The sequence below is a fragment of the Anopheles maculipalpis genome, chromosome 3RL (assembly GCF_943734695.1).
Source record: "Anopheles maculipalpis chromosome 3RL, idAnoMacuDA_375_x, whole genome shotgun sequence".
In the NCBI taxonomy this organism is placed as follows: domain Eukaryota; kingdom Metazoa; phylum Arthropoda; class Insecta; order Diptera; family Culicidae; genus Anopheles; species Anopheles maculipalpis.
In genome coordinates this window covers 26220316-26245138 of record NC_064872.1, presented here as the reverse complement: position 1 = coordinate 26245138, position 24823 = coordinate 26220316, and the positions used below count along the sequence as shown (strand labels likewise).

At 46.5% G+C, this 24823-nt stretch overlaps 3 protein-coding genes across 3 annotated transcripts; 2 read left to right on the top strand and 1 right to left on the bottom strand.

Annotated features, from left to right (window-relative positions):
• The first annotated feature begins 776 nt into the window (after positions 1–776).
• On the top strand, positions 777–1939 carry LOC126565053 (luciferin sulfotransferase-like). Its single transcript, XM_050222192.1, has 3 exons — positions 777–993; positions 1065–1244; positions 1312–1939. Exons 1-3 carry the CDS (start codon positions 836–838, stop codon positions 1937–1939), a joined length of 966 nt encoding a protein of 321 aa, XP_050078149.1. The 5' UTR covers positions 777–835.
• Positions 1940–1973: 34 nt separating this feature from the next.
• Positions 1974–2988, bottom strand: LOC126565218 (uncharacterized). The gene is made up of 3 exons (XM_050222373.1): positions 2438–2988; positions 2114–2354; positions 1974–2045 (listed from the first exon to the last, which is right to left on the bottom strand). Exons 1-3 carry the CDS (start codon positions 2986–2988, stop codon positions 1974–1976), a joined length of 864 nt encoding a protein of 287 aa, XP_050078330.1.
• Positions 2989–3245: 257 nt separating this feature from the next.
• LOC126563712 (dynein axonemal heavy chain 2-like) lies at positions 3246–24040 on the top strand. Its single transcript, XM_050220355.1, has 24 exons — positions 3246–3309; positions 3375–4082; positions 4152–4609; positions 4670–6704; positions 6774–7158; positions 7430–7553; positions 8457–8779; positions 8854–9979; positions 10077–11087; positions 12646–12798; positions 12863–13893; positions 14021–15019; positions 15114–15674; positions 15829–15994; positions 16598–16776; positions 16873–17532; positions 17607–18517; positions 18594–19050; positions 19127–19985; positions 20073–20303; positions 20399–20627; positions 21665–22020; positions 23087–23557; positions 23639–24040. The coding sequence occupies exons 1-24, from the start codon at positions 3246–3248 to the stop codon at positions 24038–24040; spliced, it is 13899 nt and encodes a 4632-aa protein (XP_050076312.1).
• The last annotated feature ends 783 nt before the right edge of the window (positions 24041–24823 follow it).

The window sequence follows — 24823 nt, the reverse complement described above, 5'->3', positions numbered from 1 at the left end:
GATGAGGATGCCGGACCCATGCCCCACCAGGAAGGTACTCGTCAGCGACCACAGTTCCGCACGAGGCGTAGCGGAGCACAGCAAGCTCGTTGGCTGGATCAAGTGGAGTCTAACCTGTCGGAGATCGGATTCAGCCGTAGATGGAGAAATGCAGCCCTAAACCGAATTTCCTACATACGTGTTGGAAGCCTCGCCATGTTTGTGCGACCTGCTTAACCCTGGGGATACCAAGAGGAAGAAGACAATCTGGTGAGACCTTACCAATCAATATCTAGTTTACTTGACCTAACCCACTCGTAACTCGATCATCAACGTCCTACGAGGGAAAAATTCGCATGATCGCCATGATCTTTGAGAGAACATTCAAAACAGTGGTGACTTCGAGCGTATTACGTACGTCTTACGTCTTACGGACTTACGTAACAGTGGTGACAGTAAGAACGTATTTTTTAAAGAAATCATTGGTACAGAGTCGTTCGTTTACCACTGCAACACATGAACGACCGATGTCGATGTCATATTTGATAATGCATCTTGGAAAGTCTGCTAGATAACAGTCGCTAGCACCGCATTTTCGATAAGGATTCATCTTCACCTAACTCATACACTTCGATGTGTTTGTTAATACAGTGTCTAGCAGAGTAGAAAAGAGGGCGATAACAGATACATGCATCTGTCTTTATTTATTCCACACTACTTCCGCGTAAACAGTGGCCAATCCCTTCACGACCCTCAGTAAATCATGTTGCTGCACGGCTCAAGTACGGACATGATAATAATGGATGCAGATAAGTGAACCGCCAGTCAGTGCTGGGTGCAACACGATCGAGACAAGATGTCGTTTGAATATACGGAAATTACGGATCCACTGTACGTGGAGAATAAAGAACAAACTGGCGAGGAGGATTACATTATGGTACGTGCGAAAAAGTATGGTGACGTTCCGATTTCTATCCCAAACTGGCAACCATCGCCACATTGCTACACAACTAGGTAAGGTAATGGTGAGAATTGTTAGGGATCTTGGTGGAGTAATTGTAAGGTTGTCCGATGCCACGCGCAAGGTTTCATCAGCACGAGAAAGAACTGCTCGAGATGGAAGTATATCCGGACGATGTGTGGGTCGCATCGTATCCGAAAAGTGGAACCACCTGGTGCCAGGAGATGGTTTGGTTGATCTGCAAAGAGCTTAACTTTGAAGCAGCCCGTGCCGAATCCTTACGTACGAGATTTCCTTTTGTTGAGTAAGTATTCCTATTTCTCCAGTTCCGCTTCAGCAAAGTGTAGGCATACTTCATTTAAAAATTGCAGTGTTAGTTTAATCCACGACATCAACATGAGTTCGTTCGAACGTGTGCGGCAAACACAAAGGCCTCGCTTCATAAAGACCCACCTACCAGTTTCAATGCTACCGAAGCAATACTGGACTGTAAAGCCCAAAACCGTGTACATCAAACGCAACCCAAAATCGGTAGCTGTTTCGTACTATCATCACTCCCGAGGGATATTCTACCGTGGCACAATGGACACATTCGTGCGATCGTTTGTCCGTGAGCATCAGTTCTATTCACCGTACCATGCGCACGTAATCGAATATCATGAGCTGCGTGATTGTGACAACATCTTGCACCTATCCTACGAAGATATGAAGCGAGATCTACCGGCAGTTGTGCGGAAAGTTTGTCATTTTTTTGGAAAGTCCTACCGAGATCCACAGTTAGAGGAGCTATACGAACATCTCTCGTTTAAATCAATGCGTGAGAATAAAGCCTGCAACTACGAAGATCCAAACAAACCACGTGACAAATGTGAGCAATTTATTCGCAAAGGTGAGCTGGCAAGCTGGAAGGAGGAACTGACCAAGGAGCAGATCGAGATGCTAGATCAGTGGACGGTGGAGAACACTCCAAACAGTGCGCATAGGAAATTGTTTGATTAGTAATCGTCTGATGAGATCTGATACAAGGATTTCTTCAAATATTCGTTGTAGGTTGGAAGTTTCGATTAGCCATAAATAAAAGTCTCGTACAAAACACTGCACCAAGCTGAAAAGAAGTTAAAAAAAACATTGTTTTACACATCGCACTAGTCCTCTAGGGTATTGATCACTAACCTGCAGTGAGCAGAGTATCACATCCAGCCAACTGATCATCTGCACAGTGCTTGCCAAATTACTTCTCATCACATCGAAGCATCCGGCGTGATTGATGTGGCTCAGGGCATCTAGGGCATCCGATCGTAGTAGCTCACCAATGCCGAGATTGATGCGCTCACCCTTGCACTGATGATGGTTCCGGCAGCAGCTAATTGGGGCGAGTACAACCGTACTTGGAGCACCGTCTGGAAGTAGTAACCTTGATGTTGAGTTTGCAATTAATCAACTGGTGTCACAACACACCACTATGCTATGCTTGACCATGCTTTCAATCATCATTACCTTTCGAATTGTGCTTCCTGATCCGCCGTACGCCACAACATCCCTTGCCAATCGCTCGGGTTTGCCACACCGCAACACCGGTTGCGGCTTTGCAGGTGGTTCCAAAATTCATTCCAGATTGCATCAAACTGATACATTTCTAGCCCACCGTACAGTGTATTCTGCACGGCGTTGAATGTGATTTTAGCAAACTTCAAGAAAAATACCATGGCGCAAAGGTTCATCAGCAGAGAGCTCATCGTAAAATTGGACCAAGAATGGGAGATTACGTTCAGGTGTCGACTGTAAGGATCATTGTACAAACGGCACGAAACGATAATGGACGAGGCGTGCAGTACTATGGACTGGACATCGACCAACTGCAGTAGGCGTAGGCAAAGCACCCATAGTTCTTTCGTAGGAATTGAACCACCACTAATCAGCAGTCCATCTTCGTGTTCTAGCATCCGCGAGCAAAACTTTTCGTACAGTAACAGCTGGAAAATAGCCAAAATAATTATCACTACGTGTAGGGCAATGGTTATAACAAATGTGCACCGGTTGAGAACCATTTTCGTGGAGAACTATAACGTAAGTATGCAACAGGCTGACTGGAGCACCGTTGGAAGGGTTGCTTTGATTTTAAAAGGCATAGCGAGTCCCTGCGCAACGCGGTTACCAATGGTTACCGCAGCAGTTCGAGGGTTGTTGTTGTGGATACAAACGAACAAAGTAGGATTTTACGGTACAAGAAAGATTCTTTTCAGTCATTCAACCAACAGCTGAAGGTGACTACGGAAGGATTTACGGAAGCAAAAATTTAAAAAACATGGCGACCGAACACGAAGGAGATATGAGTGAAATTTCGAGCCTGACTGACTCTAGCGACGAAGGTAGGGAAATATTAGTGTTCTATGTGTATCTGAAGCATAAATTTGTTTGCCGGTTCCACGTGCAGGTAAAAAGGTAGTGGAAGAGGTCGTCGAAGCGGTAGAAGAAATCGACAAGCCAGCCTACACCGATGAGGATCTGGAAACGTTGGTCGGTTTCATCCGTGGAATGATAATTCTGTTCGACTACGAGGATGATGACTTCAACGAAGAAGTGGCCGAAACTATCAAACTATGGCTGACTGATGTGAACAATCCGCTGCTCTTCATCTTCTACGATGGTAATAGGCTGTCGTCTTCGCTAGCATTTCCACTGTGCCCGATAAACGACCTGATGTACTTTATGCGTGAACCGGAGCAACTGTTTAACGTGCTCGAGCGCTTCCATGACGATATCCTGTTTGGGACGCTCCATGGTGATATTGAAGGTTCCTTGTTGGTGCAGCTGGAGCAGGTGTACGGACCGATGATACTGTCGAACGTGGACTGGTCCGAGAATGTGAAGGCGAACGTTATCAATGGTTTCAACGCGTTCATGACGTACCTGACGGAGCTGCACTACAAGCTGTCCGGTTTTACGTTACTGTACGTGCCACGGGAGGGAAGCGATATGGAGGTACAGGAGGTGGTGTTGAATCGATCGATGATAAAGCGTCTCGAGGCGGTAGTGATTGATTGGACCGGGCAGATTCGGGCAACGTTAAGTGATACGCAACATTTCGTGCCGGACGATCTGGTGTGTCCGTCGGATGAGTACAGCTTCTGGCTTTATCGGCGTAAGTAGTCCCATATTGCACTCCTTTTTTTTTAAATTGTGACTAACACTTTCCCACGGCATTCATTAGATGAAGTACTCACGGCTATAAGGCTCCAGTACAAGGGTCCGAATGTGCAGCACATCGTTCGCATACTGGAACTGGCCCAATCGCTCTACATTAAGCACCTCAAGGATGTGCTGGAAGATCTCGACAAGGAAATCGAAATAGCCGAATCGAACATACCCTTTCTGAAGCTGCTGGTTGATCCGTGCTTTGCAATCGGAACACTCGAAACGGCCGATGATTTTTGCTCGCAGCTGATCTATGTCATGCACATCATACGCTTCATCGGACAGGATTCGAGCTATCTTAACAGGGATGAAAGCATAACGAAGCTGTTCCTGTATCTAAGCAACGAAATCGTAGCATGCTGCATGCGGGGCATCGATATAGATCGTATTCTGGCTGGAGCACCCCGGTACGGCATCGAGGTGTGCAAAATGAAGATTAATTGCTGTGAGTCGTATAAAATCATCTACGAAGAGGTTAGTTACAATATATTTAATCAGTATTTATATGTAACTAAGCATGCTCGTCATTTGTAGATGTTGGAGCACTTTAAAGGGGAGTTCACCTGGAATCTCGATTACGCCGCCATCTTTAATCGCATTAACGCGTTCCTGCAGCGGTTAAACGACATACTGGAGATCTGTGATGCAATGCTTATTTTTGGCAAGTATGCAGAAAGTACGGCCTACACCTCGTATCGGTTCTTTTGCAACAATGCGGAAGAGTTTGAGCGGCGCTGTGATCAGGTGGAGAAGATTTTCCACAACGCACTAGAAACGATAGAATCCGTTGGTAGCACGATTTTGGACATTAACAATAAGGATTGGTACCGCTATATTGGAGAGTTCCGGGAGATGCTCAAGAGTTTGGACGACATTATAGAAAATCTCCTCTCGAACGTATTCCTAATGTCAGAAAATCTGGAGGAAAAGCTGAACGTACTCGTTACGCTGCTGAACTTTTACAAGCGCGAAAATATAAGGGAAAGCTTCATGCGCAAGATTGGTGAAGTTTGGAGCATGCTGAATGACGAGATAATGCAGCTTTCCAAAGACATATCAGCTGGCATAACTGAGTATCCGGCTCTTTTGCCTCCGCATGCAGGACGGTACGCTGTGTTGAAGATGCGCTTTGATCATCTAGCACATCTACGTACGCTGATCGTAAACTGTCGCTTCTTCCCGGAGTATCCGCAGCAGGAGGAGGTGCTGGCACTGTACGAAGCGTGCGAGAAACAGGTGAAGGCAGCACTGAAAGGCTTCAGCGAATCGTGGAACAAATCGATCACCACCGATATGGCGTCCTGGTATCAGCGAAATCTCATCTGCCGTAGCAATCTACGGCCCGGGTTGTTTGAGGTGAATATAGAGCGTCGGCTGTTGGTGCTATTCGACGAAGCGTACTACTTCAAAACGTTGGCTGTTAATGTGCCAATGAGCCTGGACCTAGAGAAGCACGAAAACACGCGACTAACATTCGACAATGTGCTGCGGTTGGTACTGTACTTCAACGGAGTCGTTTCATCCATATCGGACAAAGAGCGTTTATTCTTTAAGCCTATGATACAGCAAACGGAGCGTAAGCTGGAACCGCTCCGAAGCAAACTAACCTGGGAGGAAGATCTAAGTGAGTTCATCGAAGGATATGTAGTGAATGTGCGCGAGCTGCTCGATCTAATTGAGCTGTATAAGCGCGAAAACCATAAGATATCATCCCTGGTGGAACGAATTTACGCGATGACATTTGTTCGACTAGAGCAACAGCATCCGGTCAATATGGCGCAACTCATGAACAGTGTTGCAGAGCAGAAGAAGAGGGTATTTACCGAACTGCTCGAAGTACTTACCGAAGTGAGCAAAAACATCTTCACCGTGTACGATAGTCTCGGTTCCAACATTCGGAAGATGGGCACTATTTGGGAGCAATACTTGCACAAAATCGATAAGCTACTGAAGGCGGCCATTTTTACCTGCACTCTTAACACACTGCGCGGTGTCCAAGCATCACTCGAGAATGCTCACTCGAGTCCGATCCTTATGATAGAGATTCTGCTCAAGAAGGAAGGCGCTGTGTACGAACCTTCCGTGGAGGCGGTAGAGCAGACACTGCGACGCCTGACAGAGGAAGTTTGTCTGACGATACGACCCGTACCGAGTATGGCTCGCCGTTATCAGCTGGATGATGGTGAACGGAGCTTTTACCTTCAGCTACTCGAACATCCCGACTACATCGAGCTCACCAGATCGATTGATGAAACGATCAATGACACGGTGCGGTTGCTGCGTACTTATCAGTCAAAGTGGAACGTTTTCCGGCCATTTTGGTGCGTCGATAAGGCAGCATTTATCGAGCGCTTCAAACTGACGGCCATGACCTCGGATGCGTTCCAGAAGAATATCGAGAAGTTTGAAGAGCTGCAGAATCAGCTGTCAACGCAGGGAGATTTTGTGGTTTGTCGTTCGGTGGAAATCGATGCACTGAAGCTGAAGTACGCCCTCACGAGTCACATTGGGGAATGGCAGACGAATTATATTGAGTATTTGAAGTGTATCGCTTATGGGAAAATCATCGGTAAATATTTTCGAACACGTGGCAGGAAGAGTACAACCGTTAACCCTGTTTTACCCTCTTCTTTTGTAGATTTTAACAATATTTTGAAGAAAAACATAGAGGAGTTGCGCCATGTACCGATGGAGGTGTACGAGCTGAAGCAACTGGAGCAACGCTACCAAACATGCTTTGAAGAGCTGCCCGAGAAAGAGCAAGAAATTGCACTCATCCTAAAGTACTTCGTGGTTCTGGAAAAGTATGTCGCCGATTTGCTACCGGAAGCGTACGAGCTTCGCCACAACATCGACCAGATTTGGGCCCAGTACCAGTCGGACTTGAAGGCAATTCGAGAGCAAATAGAAAATTACCAAGACCAGTTCAAGCTGTCGATGACCGGGGCGGCCGATGCGCTCAAGGTGGATGCACTGCAAATGTTGAAGATGCTGCGAGAAGAAATGCCCACCTCGGAAGACTCGTAAGCGCAAAAAAGAGTGAGAAAGGGATGGGGGAGGTGGAATGGGATTGGGCAAGAAGGAGAGACACGAAATTGACGAGCCGATCTAAGGGTTTTATGAGGCCACTAGCAGAACATCTAATGGTTCTTTGCTCGGAATCAGTACATAGACGGGCATATTTTGGAGTATGGCAAAGGCCCCCTTGGCTAGCTTATGGGGAGGGCCCAGTAAAAAGGGCTTTTTCTTTATTCTCCGAAGCCTGTTCCTCACATCATCTCGTTCATCCCGTAGGACTCCGGACGAAGCATTCGAAGCGATTGACCGTTTAATGATGCAATTGGAAGTGCTAGAACGCCGCGAGCGTGAGATCGAGGAACGGATGCGGTTGCTCGGTGTCGATTATGTGCGGTTGCCCGTAAGTTGTGTTATGGTCATTATTTTATTTCTCTTTCACTACATCACATCACTTTTGCCATGTGCAACAAACATATGTAGCTTTATTTCCCAATGCCCATTGTTCTCGGGCTAAAGTGCAACCAGACGAGCGAGGAGATCGATTGCATATCGTGTAGCGCTTGAAGTAATGGGAACTCCCGGCATCAGCTCTTACTAACCATTCTAGGCAGATTCAATCAGGCAAACGCCATTGGCAAACTGACGCCGGGTTAACATTGCTTTCGCTTTGCTAAATGGAGCACATTTTCTTCGCCTGTGTTCTAGTCTAGATAGCTAGACGACGTCTGTGTCCGTAACCTTCAATTGATTTGAAGCGCATCGTTTAGTGGCGTTACCGAGAAAACCAACCTACCAACAAGTGTAAAGTCATTGTTTATATTTAGATTTAGTTTCCTCTGAAAGAAAGTACCCTTTGCACCCTTATTGTAGGTTGACTTACCTCATGTACTGATTGAGGAATTGATCATTGCGATTTCCCTTGCACTTGGTACGTGAATCACAATTAAGATTCAGATCAGGGTTGTCAAACACTTTCCTCCGTATCGAAAACGTGCTGTTGAGGTCCTCTAAAACTAATCGCGAAAGCAAACAAAACCAAATAAACATCAGTTTGGTCTAGCTCATCAGAAATTCTTCAGAAAAATATTCATGTATCATCCAGTTTGACAAGCCAGACTATACATGAGGGAGGCGATCTCAATATCAATGCACCGACTAGTAGTAGCTATTCTATTGAATTCTACTACGTCAAAAATGGCGTCATACAGATAGTCTTCATTAGCCAAACAAATGTATAGCAACATTTTCTGAGAATTTTACTTATGCACATGGATGACACACATTCAAATCTATTTTCTGTTAGGCTCTACGAGAAATTCGTTCCAAGCTAGAGAACTTACGTCAAGTGTGGATGCTTGTGAAGGAATGGCGCGTCGAACGGGATCGTATAATGGCCGAAAGCTATAGTACGGCGGATGAGATCGAACTAAACATGTTGTCGAGACATTTTCTACAAACGTACGAAAATCTCGCCGAAGGTCCAATTGGTAAGGAAGAGTTTGATGTGTTCTCGCGCGTAGGTGAAGAAATTTCGCACTTTTGCGTTACGGTCACGGTCGTGTGTACGATGAGGGCTTCCTTCATGCAAGAGCGTCACTGGCTCAAGGTGAAAGAAATAGCTAGATGGTAAGTATTGGATGTCCCGCTCGATTCGTACAGAGCTGTTTTGTTGTAGCAACCCTTCATCTGTTGTCATTTAGCGGAGAGGCAAATGAATTGCCCGGAGAATTATGCAGCTTTCATGCTATGACCGAGCTAGAGCTATACAGGTACGAGGAAGAGCTGCTGGATCTGTGCTTTGCCGCTCGAAAAGAGCACGAGGTGGAACTTGACCTGCAAGCGGTTACCGCGCAAGTACGAGCAATTGAATTTAGTATCCGCAAAACGTCAGGCGGGGCAGGATTTCTGGAACTACGCAACCCTGGCACCCATTTCACCACGCTGGCGGATAATATTGGGATCATAAATCGTCTTCGACGATCGCCCCATCGCCATCCGTTTCAATCGTTGATCGATTATTGGGAACACACGCTGGGACTGCTGGACGAGATGCTGGAGATAATTGTGCACATGGAGTCCGAATGTCGAACGTTGCACGAGCTGCACCGTATCACCAGAGGCGTTGCGCGCGGCTCCAAGCTGGATCATTTCAACGATGGATTTCGAGAATGTTTCGCGCAATGGTGTGAACTGATGCGCTACATTTCGACAGTGCGGCCCGTGGAGGACGTGTGCCCGGTAGGGCAAGAATTCATCGGTGAGCTTGAATCCGTCCGCAAGCGGCTCAATCAGCAGGCTGCTGCATTGAACGAAGTGCTGTGCGAGCAGCGCGATATATTCCCGCGGTTTTATCTGCTCTCGGACAGCCAACTCGTTCGGTTGATCGCAGCTCCATTCAACTACATCCAGCTGGAGCAGTCCCTGCCCATCCTGTACGAAAACGTCGCAAGGTTCCATCTGCTGGAGCGGGGCAAACAGAACGCTCCCGGTATTAGTGGTGTGTATACCCGGGACCAGGAATTCATACCTTTTGGTGGAGCTCTGCCCGATCCGCAACGGGAACCGGATGGTGTGACTGAATTCATGAGCGTACTCGAATGTCACATGCACGATGCGATGCAAGATTTATTGTCATCATGTCATACCGCCCTACGGCGCGGTTACTTTCGACGGGTGGAGTCGGGCTGGGTGCGCAGCTGGCCGCTGCAGCTGTGTCTGAAGAGTGCCGAGCTGCAGCACACTCTGCATACCAGGAATGCTTTGGTGCAGTGCAGTCTGCTCGGTAACAAAAAACCGTTGAAAATGTTGCGTGCCTTGCACACAAAGGTATGTTGCCGAGGTTCTATGGTCCAATGTTTGATGCATCCAGGACGCAAATACTCCGTTGTCTCATTCACATTTTGTCTCCATGTCCATATGTCAGCTACTTGAAGAATTGACGACTTCGGCAGGCAGGCAGGATAGCGAGGAACGGTGGCAAAGCAAGAAGCTGCACGATTTGCTAGTTCTTGAGCTGAATGCGCGAGACCTGATTGAACGGCTTTGTCGCCGCAAGGAGCTGCACGGATTGGAAACATTTGAGTGGATATCTCAGCTTCACTCGTACTGGCATCCAACTGGGCGCAAGTGCTTTGTACAGCTGTTCAACGCACGCTTTTCCTACGGATATGAATGCAAACGCTCTACCACACCAGCGCTGCTCACACCTTTCAGCGAGCGGGCACGCATGGGAACGATTTGTGCGTTGAATTTTAGTCAAATTCCACTGCTCCTTAGCACATCCGGCGGATCTGCCGGTCGACAAGTGTTGTTGCAAAGTTTAGCACACACGCTCGGAGCGTTTCTGCTCACGGTTGAGTGTAATGAACATTCGCAAATGGAAAATCTGATGCGTATTGTGAACGGTGTGAAAATGGTCGGAGGATGGCTAGTGTTGAGATGCTTCGAGCGATTGCCAAACACTATCGTGGCACAAATAGGAGATCATGCACGAGAGACAGTAACCACCACACGAAAACCGGTGACGATTAAGCGAAGGCTTATATCCAGAGAAAGGTTTCAACTATTCGCACTTACCAGTTCAAGCAGCCCGAACATCAACAGAAAGATGATGGAACAATTGGATAGGACGCTGTTCCGTTCCGTACACATGACCACTGTCGATTGGGCGAAAGTGATCGAATCTTGGCTTTGGTTGGCTGGGTGTGATCACAGCACACGAATTGCAAAACTAGTGGATGTGTTTCTTTATCAAACGAAGTTAGCCTGTCCGAAATTGGTCGAGCGAGGAATGTTCTCATTGCGGAAATTCAAACTTGTAATTGAAAACATTCAACTTGTCAAACTGGTGCGGAATGTGAAGAACAACGATTCGGATGATGTCGCTTTACGCGAATGGAGCGTAGAGAAGCAAGCATTCTGCTCCGCTTTTATGGTAAGTTTTTCAATACTGGAGTGTTAAGTGATGCGTCGGCTGGCGAACGATCGCGATTATTATTATTATTTTTTTTTTGGGAAACTTCACCTCTACAAATCTCTCATATCATCACACTTTGATTCCTACTCGTCCATTCATTTCTTGTCTTTAAAGGACAAATAATGAGGCCTCAAAGATGACAAAATCGTATCATGAGGCTAGTATTGTGGGTGATGGTCAACGTACATCGTCTAATGTTATGCTATACACATCCTGCAATGGATGTCTGTAGAACAGAAAATCGTGTATCGGACCATGCCTTTATTATTTCGATTATTGAACGGCCTGTTACCTGGATATCTGGGTGAGAGCATAATTCGGGGTATCCTGGGTATCTGACGTTCATAGGTACCGCACACGTGACGCAGATGAGCTCAGAGTTATGAACTTACTATGTCATAGTGCTAGAAACTCTTTGTTTTTCTAAGGGATTCAGCGGTACTACAGATTGCCCAGAGACGTAAAAAATGCGAGAAACTTTTTGAAATTGAAACGCAGGTGTGCTGCGTATGATAAACATTTTATAGTGTATATATGTGTAAATGTCCTATGTCCCTATCAAGTGTAACTGCAGTTGTCAACAGTGTAACAGCGGTTGATGATAGGCGGTCGCCTGTGGCCCCGGCCAACTGCTTGGTACAAGGTGTCCAGGAAAAAAGGCTCTGCGTTAGCAGCTTTGCAGTAGTAGCTTCGTAGTAAAGACCTCGTATTGGATACGGTGGCATGGGGCTCGTACGTGTTAGGGGCCTTTAATCCAGTTGGTTTCTGATTCGCTAATTGCTGGATCTTTTAAACTCACGGTTAAATGTTGAGCTTGAACTCAGCCAAAATGAATTCTAATAATTTTTTACCATTTCAGAAGGTTGCACATTGTTTTCTTAATTCTTCTATAAAATTATCCACTTTTACTGATTTTTGAATAATATTTTTTAAATAAGGAAATGTATTAAAATTTTACTTGCAAGTTGATTGCTTGACAGCCTCAGTTTTGTTTCGAAAGCTTCGATTTCTTCGCGCTTACCTTTCTATCAAACTAACCGCTTTATTTAACACGTTCAACGCCGTGTCAAAAATCGTTAGGGCCACTGTGGGAGAGCTACTATTTGCAAAACGTATGCTGCATAGCCCGAATTCGGGGGATATCGCCTAGTGATTCCTAGGAATGCCAGGCATCACCCGAATGTGACGCTTTTCGTGTTAAAGAACAAGTAAGATCCTTGCCTGAAAAACCTAAACCACCTTTGGACCACAGATTGCTCATCCCTGTCTTAAACCAGTCGTTGGTATTAGTGAAGTGCCATATTTATTTATTTATTTATTTATTTATTTTATATTGTCATCTTAGAATTACTTCAGCGTAAAAATGTCGTAAAGATATTTTCGTCCTTCTCAAACCTGTGTTGGGGTAAGGGGTGGGATTTATTATTATTATCATGAAGATCATCATCATCATCATCATCATCATTATAATAATCACTCTTTTCAGTTATTATAACATGCTTTTTTTTAATTTTAGAATACGTATAAAGGAAGTATATCTGAAGAAGAACTGGAAATTTGCCACCGTAATTTGGGCCTTGTATTCGGTGGATTTGATGTTTCAAGTACGGACGCTGACCAAAACGTGATAGATGTTGTCAGAACTCGATGTGAAGCACTGCATTTCAAGGTAATCATATCGGTCAATTAGAAAAACGGGTCCCAATTCTAATTGTTTTCATTAATTCATCCAGCTTTCCGATCGGATGATTGACAAGGTTCTGCTGCTACATCAGTCACTTCTTTCCACCGGTCGCCCGATACTGGTGACCGGAATGCCTTGCGCGGGTAAAAGTGCCTGCATCGATATTGCCCTTGGCATACCGAAACCCGCCTACGAATCGTACCGCCTCATCCCCAACACACTGCGGAAGTCACTCCAGCCCCGTGCCTTTGACAGAGAATGGCTGGACAACATCATACAGACGTGCTTGCACCCTCCGCCCGACGATGATTGCATCGGTAGAAAGTGTTTGATATTCGATAGCGTACCGTGCAGCGAATGGATCGATTGCGTTGTCCAGCTAGCACGCCCCGGGCACTATATGAGCAACGATTTTACGCAGATTACGTCCGACGGCCCTGACCGTGACGTGAAAGTGATCGTCGAGTGCGTTGGTCCGCTTCATACCATGACGCCCTCGTCGGTGTCACATTTCGCGCTCGTCCACATCAACGACGATGATCTCGGTTGGTTGGCGGTGGTAGACGTTTGGTTGGAGCAGAAGCCACAGATTCTGTTGCGTGAGAAGTTGGACTCACTGGTGAAGAAAAACATGGAATCGCTGCTTTCCTTCCGTAACCACGAATGCCACACAATTGCACCGATTTGCGATGTGTCGCTGGTACGTACGTTCTGTCAGCTGTGTGACAGTCTGCTTGCGCCATTCGATATGGGCAAAGTATGGCGTCCGGAGACGGGCGAACCGTTGCTCGAGCAGTGGTCGGAAGCGTTGGTGAAGGTGTTCTTTTTCTGCGCCGTTTGGTCGATCGGTGGTTCGATGGACGATGAGGGTGACAAGAGTAAATATGATCTGATGATCCGGGAGCAGCATCCCGAGGCGGGCTACCCGCTAAAGGGAAATGTTTATCAGTTTTATGTTGACCTTCCGGAGGGCACGTGGCGGTCGTGGGATACAAAACTGCAGCCAATGTCCCAGATACCGTCAGAAGCGGTGGAAAGATCAGTAGACGGTGATAGTCGCTGGAGCAGCATTTATCGTAGGTAGGTGTCAAATAGACATTCCACATTCGACTTGTGACATTCGAACATCTAGATCGTGCTTTGCGGAAGTGACGCCCCTAATGGGTGGGCTTTTTCATATTTCGTTTTCCATTTCTTTTTCGTGCAGTAATACGTACGTACGAAGTCCTCAAACGTTCGCTTATGAATTTCTCCTAAAGGCACTGATGAGAAATGGAGCGCCAGTTTTGATAGCAAGTGAAACGGTTGTAGGAAAAAGTGCTTTGGTGCAGGCAATACTTTCAGAGCTGGACCATGATTGTTGGGCCTCGTTGCGCATTGCACTAACGCAAAGAACAACACAACTTCAACTGCGCAAGCGTCTGCGATGCCACGCACTGAAGATCATGAAAACTCGTCTATATCCTGAGGGCCGCAAAAGAATGGTTTGCTTTTTTGATGATCTTCACACCGCCTCCTTCAACCCATACGCGGTGGATGAGTTTATCCGCGACTTTAGCGTTACGAGCAGTTGGTACGAAACGACCACACCAATGTGCATAGAGCAATGTCAAACGGTGATTGCCTTGCGCCTCCACTGCTGCCATTCGCCAACCCTTCCCACCATGCAAAGTTTACTCAACAAATGTCATCTCCTGGTCATGACACCTCTGGCCGAGGAACAACTTGGACAAATCTTTACCGACATGATAGTGTCAACCTTCGCGGTGTCTGCCCCACAGCAGGGATCCGTGCTCAGATTGTTGGCGCCAGCGACGGTAGACTTTGTTAGGCGCCTCACGCGAAGACTTCCGCCCACGCCGACACGGTTGCGGTACCAGTTTTCGCTGCAGACAATCGCCGCCATAGTCCGTTCGGTGTGCCATTGTCTGCGCGCTGACGACCGGGATGCTTATCGGTCGGAAAAGGCACAGCTTCTGCGGCTGTGGATACACGAATGCTACCGGGAATCGTGGGATCGGTTGGAACGGGTGGATCACAGGAAATTCTACGAGCTGATGAACGAAACCTTGTCGAACCATTTTGAGGTGACGCTACACGGGCTGTGTCCAAACAATCAGAGTCCAATTTTTACGGACATGATGGGCGACTGGGCGAACCAGAGCAAGAATCCGTACGAAGACGTGCGGGATTTTAATCAATTGATGTAATTTGAGCTTTTGGAAAGTTTTTGAGACGGGGAGAGAAAAAATGGGGAAAGATTTTAACCATTTCTACGCTGCACTCTTACCCTTCTATAGAACCCGTGTCGAAGAGCGTTGGAGTGATGTGTTGGACGATTCGACGAAAAACCTCATCATCCACCGGGAAGCCATAAAACACACCACCAAAGTGCTCCGAAATGTACGTCTGGGGTTGGGTGGCATGATACTGATGGGTCATCCCGGTGGTGGTAGAACCGTAGTTTGTCAGCTTGCAGCACGACTTTCCGCCTCCAAACCGATCACTTTCCATCGGCTGAAGGTAAAGGCTCGAGATGAACCGGAAGCGATTGAGAGTGAGTTTTCGAGACTGTTTCAAGTGTGTCTGGAACAGCCGGGTATGATGCAGCTGGTAATGGTAAATCTGGACGACACCGTGGAAGCGCAACCGAACGAACGTTTGATGGAGCTGCTCGGTGGAATAATAGCCGGTGAAGAACTGGGTGTACTTTTTTGTGAAAATAACTCAACCGAGCGGCAGAGTTGCAACAAAACGGCAGAAGGCACGGAGCTCGTCGCGAAGACTGCCGACTCATGGCAGCAAGTACGGGCCAATTTACACTTTGTCCTGAGCTTACCCTTGGAAGTGGCTGCATTCAGGTTCGTGTCTCTTGTCTCTGTATATTCTTGACCTTGCCGCGGTGGAGTACTCGAGGGAATTTTCAAACAAACGTTTCACTTTCGTTGCCACACAGCAAGAATATGCATTTGTTTTAACTTACCACCGGCTTTCGTTACTGCCTTTTTCTGTTAGGAACATTCTGCAGCGCTATCCCTCGCTGGCGCGTGTTCTCTCCGTGAACTGTATGCACGATTGGCCGGAGGCGTCGCTGGTGGAGATTTCCAAGAAGTACCTGCTCAAAAACGTCCCGCTCGATGTTTCCATCCTCGGAGCGGATGCCGACAGTTCGGTCAAGAAGGTAAGAGCCCTTTTTTTGGTATGCCTCCCAAACGGCAGCATCCTTGTGTTCTTGGTTCGCGTCGTGCCTTTTCCTTGTTTTATTTTGTACGGTGGAACGTGCAAAAATGTCCGCTGCTTAACGTTGCATTTGAAGCTGATCAAACGAAACCCTAAGGGAAGAAGTGGAGCAAAAAAGGGAATGCACCCGAGGGGGTATGCAAATGCATTTTTTGTTGTTCTTGCTGTTACTGTGAGAAGGTTCTTGTGTGAAGGCAGAGCACACACAAACACATATTTTTTGAAAAAAAAAAAACATTGTGCCACCGACGGAGAGGACTAATTAAGCAAACAAACTCATGTTGACAGCAGAACAGGGAAGCTGTTTAGCAAGTTTGCAAACGAAAGGGCGGCGTGTATGCAGTTGTTGGTGGCCGTTTGTGATCGCCTACCAGATGCCAGTAGCGGATGTCATCACGAACCGGTCTTAGGTTTCAGCGCCTTGAATTGAGTTATTATCCTTCCTTCTGAACTCCCTGCTCTTTGAGCCTAACTTTGTGAATTTTTTAAAGGCAAATTATTCATCTTACCTGCAACATATGATCTTTTGGACCGTCATCCCCAGGCCCGAAGAAGAGAAAGCTTGGTCGAGAGTACCGAGAGTCGGCTCCAAAGATCGACGCATGATTTATTGTTCCGCATACATTACGCCGTCCAAATGGAGGCTACTTTGCCGACCGCCGCTAAGCGAAATATAATTGCACCCTGCAGTTGGTATTTCGAGCTACTGGATACGTTCGAAAGGTCAGTAGTAGGGAGTGAATGATAAATTTGAATTTCTTATCTTGGATGCGTTCCTCCGCTCCTTCCGTGCCTAACATTATTGCCGGATTCTTCCAGAGTGTTGCGTGAAAAAAGGCTAGAATTACAGGCTCTCCATCGCAAGTTTCGCATCGGTATCGAACGTATCGAGGATGCGACACAAAAGGTGGCCAATCTTTCCGAGGAGCTCCAACAGCGGCAGCGTGAGATAGCGATGTTTCAGGAGCAGCTGGATGAATTCTTGCAGGAAATCGATCGCCAAACGAAGGAAGCGGACGAGCAGACGGAAGAGGTGTCGGTGAAGCGCGTAAAGATTGGTGCGGAAGAGGTCGTTTGCAAACAGTTGGCGGAGGTTGCTGGGGCCGATTTACAGCGGGCAATGCCGGCACTGAATGCTGCAGTGGCCGCGCTCGATTCACTCAACAAGAAAGACATGAACGAGATCAAATCGTACAGCCGTCCTCCGACGAGGGTAGAGCTGGTCATGGAGGCGGTGATGATACTGCTCGGTAAGGAGCCAACTTGGGCGGAGTCGAAGCGTCAGCTGGGTGAACAGAAATTCTTGGACACGCTTAAAGGTTTCGATCGGAACAATATAACCGAGCGAACGCTCAAGACGATTGGAGCTTACGTACGAAATCCGGATCTGGAGCCGGATAAGGTGGGAACGGTTTCGAAAGCGGCCAAATCATTGATGCTGTGGGTGCGTGCGATTGAAAACTATGGCAAAGTGTACAAGTAGGTTCGCGTATAGTTTTTTTTTTCCATTCGATTCGAGGTGTGTTGACTCGTTGCTGTGGTTGGTATTATAGGTTCGTAGGTCCGAAAATCCGAAAAATGGAAGACGCTAATGCTTCGCTGTTGGAAAAACAAAACGAACTTGCCGCTGCAGAACGAAAACTGATCGAACTAGCCGAGAAATTGGCCCAATTACGCGCAGAGTACGATGCAAAAATTGCCGAGAAGCTACTGCTGGAAGAGACCGCCCGCCAGATGGCGATCAAACTAGAGCGCGCTCGTAACTTGGTTAACAATTTAGCCGGCGAATGTACCCGCTGGCGAGCGACAAAGAACGAACTTGAGTCCATGTATGCCCGTCTGATCGGTGACACACTGCTAGCGGCCGGATTCCTAACCTACCTCGGTCCGGTGAATATAGAAACGCGTACCATCTTTCTTGCCCAGTGGTTAATCGATCTGGAAACGCTCGAAATGTCTTTTACACCAAAATTTTCACTCACCGGCTATTTTTACGATCCGGGCGTATTGATCCGATGGCACGAGAATGGTCTGCCGCCGGATGATTTTTCTGCGGAAAATGCTACCATTCTGATGAAAAGTACGCGTGTGGCTTTGATCGTTGATCCGCAAGAGGAAGCCCAGAAGTGGTTGATAGCTGAGCTGGAGGGACGTGTTAAGTTGGTCGATTTTGATGACGAAATTTGCGAGTCTACGTTGGTGGAAACATTCGAACGGCATGAACCGGTGATGGTGGAAAATATCAACCGTCGGAATATGTGTGAACTGAACGAACTTTTTGCACTTCGAGACACGGTGGCGACGTGCTGTAGAAAGTGTCGCGAGAAGAATCAATCAAGCGAAATGGCGCATCCCTTGTATCTCGTTGGTCAGGAGGCGTTGCGTATGTCGGGTGCTTTGGTGAAGCGAGTGAATCAGCTGAGCTTTGTACTGGGAGCGGAAGGATTGGAAATGAAAATGTTGGGTAAGTCGTCTTTTTAAGGATGCATGCAATTTTTTATAACAAATTGCTACTTTGAATTTTTGTTTTGAATTTCTAGGACTGCTGGTACAAAGTGAAAATCCTTCACTCGAGGAACGCAAGGAACTACTACAGCAAACGATACTCCGAAACAAGAAAACGCTTGTAGATCTTGAGGAGCAGATATTGCGCATACTGAACGAAAGCAAAATACCGCTCCTGGAGGACGAAGAGCTGTATCGTGTGTTGGAAAGCTCGCGGGCAATATTCGAAACTGTCTCGAGTGGTTTGCAGCAGGCGGAACACACCCGCCACGAGATTGAAACATCCCGCGAAGTGTATCGATCGTGTGCTGCTCGTTCAGCATTACTATTCCTTGTTCTTGGTGATCTGCTACAGTTCAACCCTCTCTATCGCTACTCTTTGGAGTGGTATCAGGCCCTGTTCCTACTTTCCCTCGAACGAAGCGGCCGTGTGCAACAGGTTGCCGAGAGAAAGCGCCGAATAGACGATTATCATACCTTCAATGTCTTCCGGTAGTGATTATAATTGCTGCATGTTTACTGCTTAAAAGATTTTGCTATCCTAACCGATTGTCTCGTTTCTCAACAGAATCGTGTCCCGCGGATTGTTCGAAAACGACCGGAAACTTTTCGCTTTCTATCTCTGCATCCGGCTACTGTTTGCAGATGAAGCGATGAGTGCACGCGAATTTCGTTTCCTCATATTTGGAGCGGGTAAAATCGATCGCCAAGAACAGATGGAGAATCCATGCCGCAGTTGGCTTACCGACACGCACTGGGATCAGCTGACCGACTTAGACAGGCTGCCCGGGTTTCACGGCATAATGGAATCGTTCGCCGAGTTGCCGGACGAGTGGCACCAGTGGTACCTTTCTTCCGTGCCCGAAGCATCACCATTGCCCGGCAGCTGGGAGATAAATTTGAAAAAGTTCCAGAAATATCTTATCGTACGCAGCTTGCGGCTGGATCGGATTGAGAATTGTATGAGCGATTTCACACGAGACACGTTGGGCGTGAAATACGTTAATATTCCCGTGGGTTCGCTCGAGGATGCTTACCAGGAGTCAACATCCCACACGCTTGTACTGCTCCTTATACGTGGTAATTCAAATCCCCAAGCAAAGTTGGAGCGGTTAGCCAGAAAAGCTCACGGCACTTCCACGGACGGTGCTGTTAAGAAGTGTTTCGAAACACTGGCGATAACAGAGGACCGAATGGAAGCGTTTATTGGACTGCTTCAACGATGCATAATGGATGAAGCTTGGCTGTACATTAGCGATTGTCATCTTTCCGAAGCATTCCTGAAGCAGCTACCCCACGTGGTGGCGTTCCTCAAGCGCAACAATCTCAACTCCAAGTTTCGCCTGTGGCTTAGCTCCAAACCGCACGAGGCACTGCCATTGTCAGTTTTGCAAAACTGCATCAAATTGGCATACGAAGAGCCGAAGGTATTGTTTGCAGAGCGCGCGTCACCAAACAGAAACTGTCAATCAACGTGTTTTTGGCTTTGCGTGTTTTCTCATTCTTTCCTTCAGGGCATTAAGCGTCATATGGGAAATCTGTACGACGAAATCGGTGAGGCACGGTTCAAGAAATCGACTGCAGCGTTGAAACAAAGTTCAACAAACACCGCCGCCACCACCGAGACGCACTACAAGCGTTTGCTGTTTGCGATGGCTTTTCTGCACGGTTTGCTGCTCGAGCGGAACAACTTTCAACAGCTCGGATGGATCGAACCTTACCAGTTTGTCAACAATGATTTTTGCGTAGGTGTTCTCTTGTAGAATGGGTTTAGCCCGCTCGGTGTGCATTCTTGTACATGTCATTTAGTGCATTTCTTTGCTTTCATAAATTCATCCAGCTGGCGGAAAGTCTTGTCTCGTACGGGCTGGAGAAGTTGCTCGTGAAGAAAGTTCCTGACCCGCGCGATCGGCGTGGCAGGGCTGGCGGTAAGAACCCGAAAGCCTCCAGTGCGGACGTTAGCGTCGAGGACGATTTTCATGGTTTGGATCAGCGCGAGGATGAGCAACAGCACGATGCGACGCCCTGGCAGTTTATAAAGGGTGCCGCCCTTGAGCTTTGCTATGGTGGTAAGTGAAAGTCACAACCCGAATGAGGGTTGGGTTATTGGGTTAGAGCGTGAAATATTTGAAGCAAATTTGTTTAAAGACAATTTGCAACAAGGAGAGTCTGTAATTACACATAAGTGCGCTGGAAGACGAGGTCAATGTGGAAAAGGTCATATCGTTTACATCTTGTTGTGAGGAATGATATTGAATTAACATTTACTTCCGGGACATCCAAGTGAATATTCGATGTTTGCCCGTTTTTAGTTGCAGTTTTCTCAATAATTTTGTAGATTGTATCACACTAATTGCTCTTGGATGTATTCCTTTTTTTTTAAACTTGATGTCATTCCTCATCAAAGTATGTCTTCCAAAGTCAACTTCAAGTACAAGATGGCGGAAGATTCTGAAGCAAAAAGGTTTCTGTAGTTTAACAATTCGTGCACTACAACGAAATGACAGCCATGTGATGACCCTGTAATCTCAGCAGGTGAACAGCTCATGATTGCTGATGCTTGTTGTATTTTTAATACTTTTTTATGACACACCGAAAATTGAAAATCGTCGCTTCGCCCGTTTATGAATGATCATAATACATCAAAGACTCACCGACCGCCGACTTTATCGAGATTGCTGTCTGTCAATTTACGGAGGTCGAATTTCGCCTTTCGGCTCTCAACACCATTGGATGTGCTCCGATGAGTGTGTCTCCGCTCAAGTGTCCATCTTGCGGCGGATGGCTTTCATCGCTAAAGCGATACATCGCGGCAGGGTTAGGGTTAGGATGGTTTTATTATTAGAGAGGCTGGTTTCTTGATGTTTCCACCGCCGTGTATCGTAAATCGTTGGCCCATTCAAAACAATTGAGCAGAAATTAATGATCTAAAGTTACTTTGTCACAGACGCATCAGCAGCTCTCAGCCGATGGTCAATGTCATGGTTGAGGCTTGGGGACTTATGCAAAAAAGCACATCTAGCGGGACATATATAGCGGGCAGTGGCTTAGTGACAACATGTTCATGCGAATTTGTATCGAAATTTATTCAATTGATTTCAATTAGCACAAATCGGACCTCACTGGGACCGTCGCATCTACGAGACATATCGGGAGGAACTGTTTCAGCCGCGACTGCTAACGCCGACGACCGTCATGGCACCTTCACCCGCCCGTGGTTGGTTCCGGATTCCACGGGACGGTGTGTACCAAACGTACGTGGAGTTCATCGGCACCCAGCTGCCAGACCGCGACGGCATTGATGTCTTTGGCCAGCACGAGAACGCAAACATTAAATATTTGAAATCACGCTCCGACTACATGCTGCAGATGCTAACCAGAGTGGCACAGGACCCGTCACAGCAAGGGCCAGCGTCGCAGCAACAGCATCCACAGCAAGGCATCGGACAGGATCATGTGCGTGTAAGTACACTTAAAAAAAAAAAGTAAAAGAAACGCAGGAAGATTTCTAGATGAGATTTTTTGCCTTTTTATTTGCTTAGTCGGGGCAGGGGTTGCCAGGCATAAACGATCTAAACTGTTTTCTACAATTAATGTTTTAAATCATTTGTCTTGCTAATTTAAAATGTATCATTTTTGAACCTATCTCAAAGTTAAGTTCGAAAGTAGTTCTGTGGTAAGCGGTTTGTCTGATCTGTTTGGGCTAATCACCAAATTAAATTCTAAGCTGAAATTGTGGTTGATTGTACCTGATTGACAGGAAGCTTCCAATTGATGGATCTTCCAAAGATGCAAGACCATGTTGACTCCCAAATTTTCAAAAGTCGTTTCACATTATCACGCTCCCAGCTCCCAGATTTAAGAAGAATTTATATTTCGCAGTCCAAGAGGTCTACAGTTAGTGAGAATATTGTTGTGAATTTTAAAAATGTTTTAATTTCTTGCAGTTTCTGCAGCTTCGTTTTTTGTTTGTAGTATAGGTTTTAAATTTTATATCCACAGTTACCTTTATTGTCAATGCTGTATAAACCCCGGGCCACGAGAAATTTCTAACTGTTGAAATCGACGCAGAACTGTAAAAAAAATTCAAAATTACGATTTCAGCTTTTTCGCCATTGCTCTGTACAGGTAGCTAGTGTATGCGCCAGGTGCTCAAAAAGCGATTTCAAAGGAAGAAAATTTACCAAAAACCTATAAGAACCGATAATTTAGATTTTGAAATCTCTGGTGATCAGAGGCCTTACCGTAGTAAACCATCAAGTAAAATATTCAAAAAATGTAATCCTTCTTTTGAAGTCAATTGCCGATCCCTGCAAGTGGAATGCAGCACAACGGACAAAAGAAAGATTGTATCACAAAAAAAAAAAAACCTACAGTTGCACAAAGAGAAAAAGACCTGCAAACACCTCCGGCCAAAGCACATACGTTTAGTTTTCGTTACAGTTTTTCTTCCCAAAACAAACGATCTACCTTTTTATGTTGCTTCTATTTTTCTAACGCTCCCTACGCTATATCCATTCCAACGCAGACACAGCAAACAATCTCGGACGTCTTATCGACGCTTCCTGTTTACCTGGACTACGAGAATGCGCTCCGTATTGTGGGTGCCGGCGCAAACAGAACGCCCGTTTCTGATGCATTGCTGGCGGAGGTTCGCACCTACAATGCTATCCTTACCCGAGTCCAGACCGACTGTCACTGTCTATCCCGGATGCTGACGGGTGCAACGAACGAACTGTTGGATGAAGATACGGACAGGTGGAGCGTACTGTTGGGAGCTCTACAGACAAACAGGGTACCCGAAAGTTGGGCCAAAAGTGGCGAAGCAGAAACGAGCTCCCGTGTGGCTGAAATTCGTGTGCCACTGTCCGACTGGATACTGCAGCTAAGGGAGCGCATCCGATACTTCCGACGGTGGACCGAAACGGGTCAACTTCCGGTGGAGATTCTGTTGGGACGCTTCACCGATCCGAGTCGCTTCCTCAACGGTATACTGCAGGTAGGTGAACACTTGAGTGTTAGGTAAATTAGAATGCGTACAGAGACAGCTGATGACGGGGTTTGCTTCCAAATTTTTAAGCTCCATGCTAAAACTTACGGAATTCCGTTCGAAGAACTTCGGTGGGCTTTTTCGATTTATGCCACGAACAAACCGTTGGAGCGTATACCGATCGAGGACGGTTTCATTGCTTGGGGATTGAAGTTGGAGAATGGTAGCTGGGATTGGGAGAAGCAAACACTTGCCGTACCGAACATTTTGGAGATGACTTGTCCGATGCCACCGATAGCTTTTCGTCCTGTTCGAAGGTCTGCTGAAATTGGAGAAATGTCCGAATGCAACCGATTCTACGAATGTCCCATATTTTACAGCTCGGAGCGAAGGGAAGAAGCATTTATATTAGCTCTTCCACTGCCTGCCGGTGAGCAGCAGGACGCACAAGCTTGGGCCATGTTTAGTACGGCGCTGTTGCTGAACGATTAGTGAAGTTCGAAAAGAAAGACACATAGGGAGGGAAGTTTTGTGTTGAAGTGCGATCCAATTGTTCATTTATTTTTATTTTAAAAATTAGCTCATTAAAGAAATCGGAGTCCCTTCGGAGGCGATTTAAAACCTAGTACACAAGTAGTCGTCAGAACAAGCTTCATGTTGTGTAGCTTCGTGGTGAGGGGGATAGCGTGTGCGTTTGATTAATGAACTTGTTTGTTTGCTGCTGGCGGTTGACGTTGACCGTTAGAATCTCTCGCCGATCGCCGATCGACATTTATTACCGGTTACGGTAATGGACACAGTAGAATTCAATTCGTTCTTACGATACGTAGTGGTAAAGTATAAGAGTAGTAATACTATCAATCTTAAGTGACTAGCATCTATCCTTAATGTGTAATCGAAGCAGCAAAACGTAAGGCCCTAGCGCTTGTGTGCTTTCGCGTGGTTGGTTTTTTTGTTTGTTTGCTTTCGCTCTGTATTCTAAAATAGCCATTCTAAGCGTGACGCACGGTACCTACAGTGGCACACCATCGCTGTCCGATCATTCCATATATGTATACTGTTTGTTGGTGGTTTTTTGCTGGAGAGCCTAATTGATAGCCACGCTCGGCTTGGACAGAAGAGGCATTCGAAGGGGAGGGCATTATTGGAATAAGCTCGATGGATTTGTTGATACAAGTAGCGAAGCTGTAGTTTGGCACAGTAAAACAGCATTCGAAAAAACGACGATAGATCTCTGAATGGTGGTTAACTAACAGATTAACATTAACGAGCACA

Coding starts and splice junctions, on each gene's coding strand:
- LOC126565218 (XM_050222373.1), bottom strand. CDS start 2,988: ATGGTTCTCAACCGGTGCACATTTGTTATAACCATTGCCCTACACGTA. Junction 2,355..2,437: donor CAGGAAGCACAATTCGAAAG/GTAATGATGATT, acceptor CTCAACATCAAG/GTTACTACTTCCAGACGGTG. Junction 2,046..2,113: donor TGATACTCTGCTCACTGCAG/GTTAGTGATCAA, acceptor ACTTCTTTTCAG/CTTGGTGCAGTGTTTTGTAC.
- LOC126563712 (XM_050220355.1), top strand. CDS start 3,246: ATGGCGACCGAACACGAAGGAGATATGAGTGAAATTTCGAGCCTGACT. Junction 6,705..6,773: donor CGCTTATGGGAAAATCATCG/GTAAATATTTTC, acceptor CTTCTTTTGTAG/ATTTTAACAATATTTTGAAG. Junction 20,304..20,398: donor TTGTCAACAATGATTTTTGC/GTAGGTGTTCTC, acceptor AAATTCATCCAG/CTGGCGGAAAGTCTTGTCTC.
- LOC126565053 (XM_050222192.1), top strand. CDS start 836: ATGTCGTTTGAATATACGGAAATTACGGATCCACTGTACGTGGAGAAT. Junction 994..1,064: donor CCACATTGCTACACAACTAG/GTAAGGTAATGG, acceptor GCCACGCGCAAG/GTTTCATCAGCACGAGAAAG. Junction 1,245..1,311: donor ACGAGATTTCCTTTTGTTGA/GTAAGTATTCCT, acceptor TAAAAATTGCAG/TGTTAGTTTAATCCACGACA.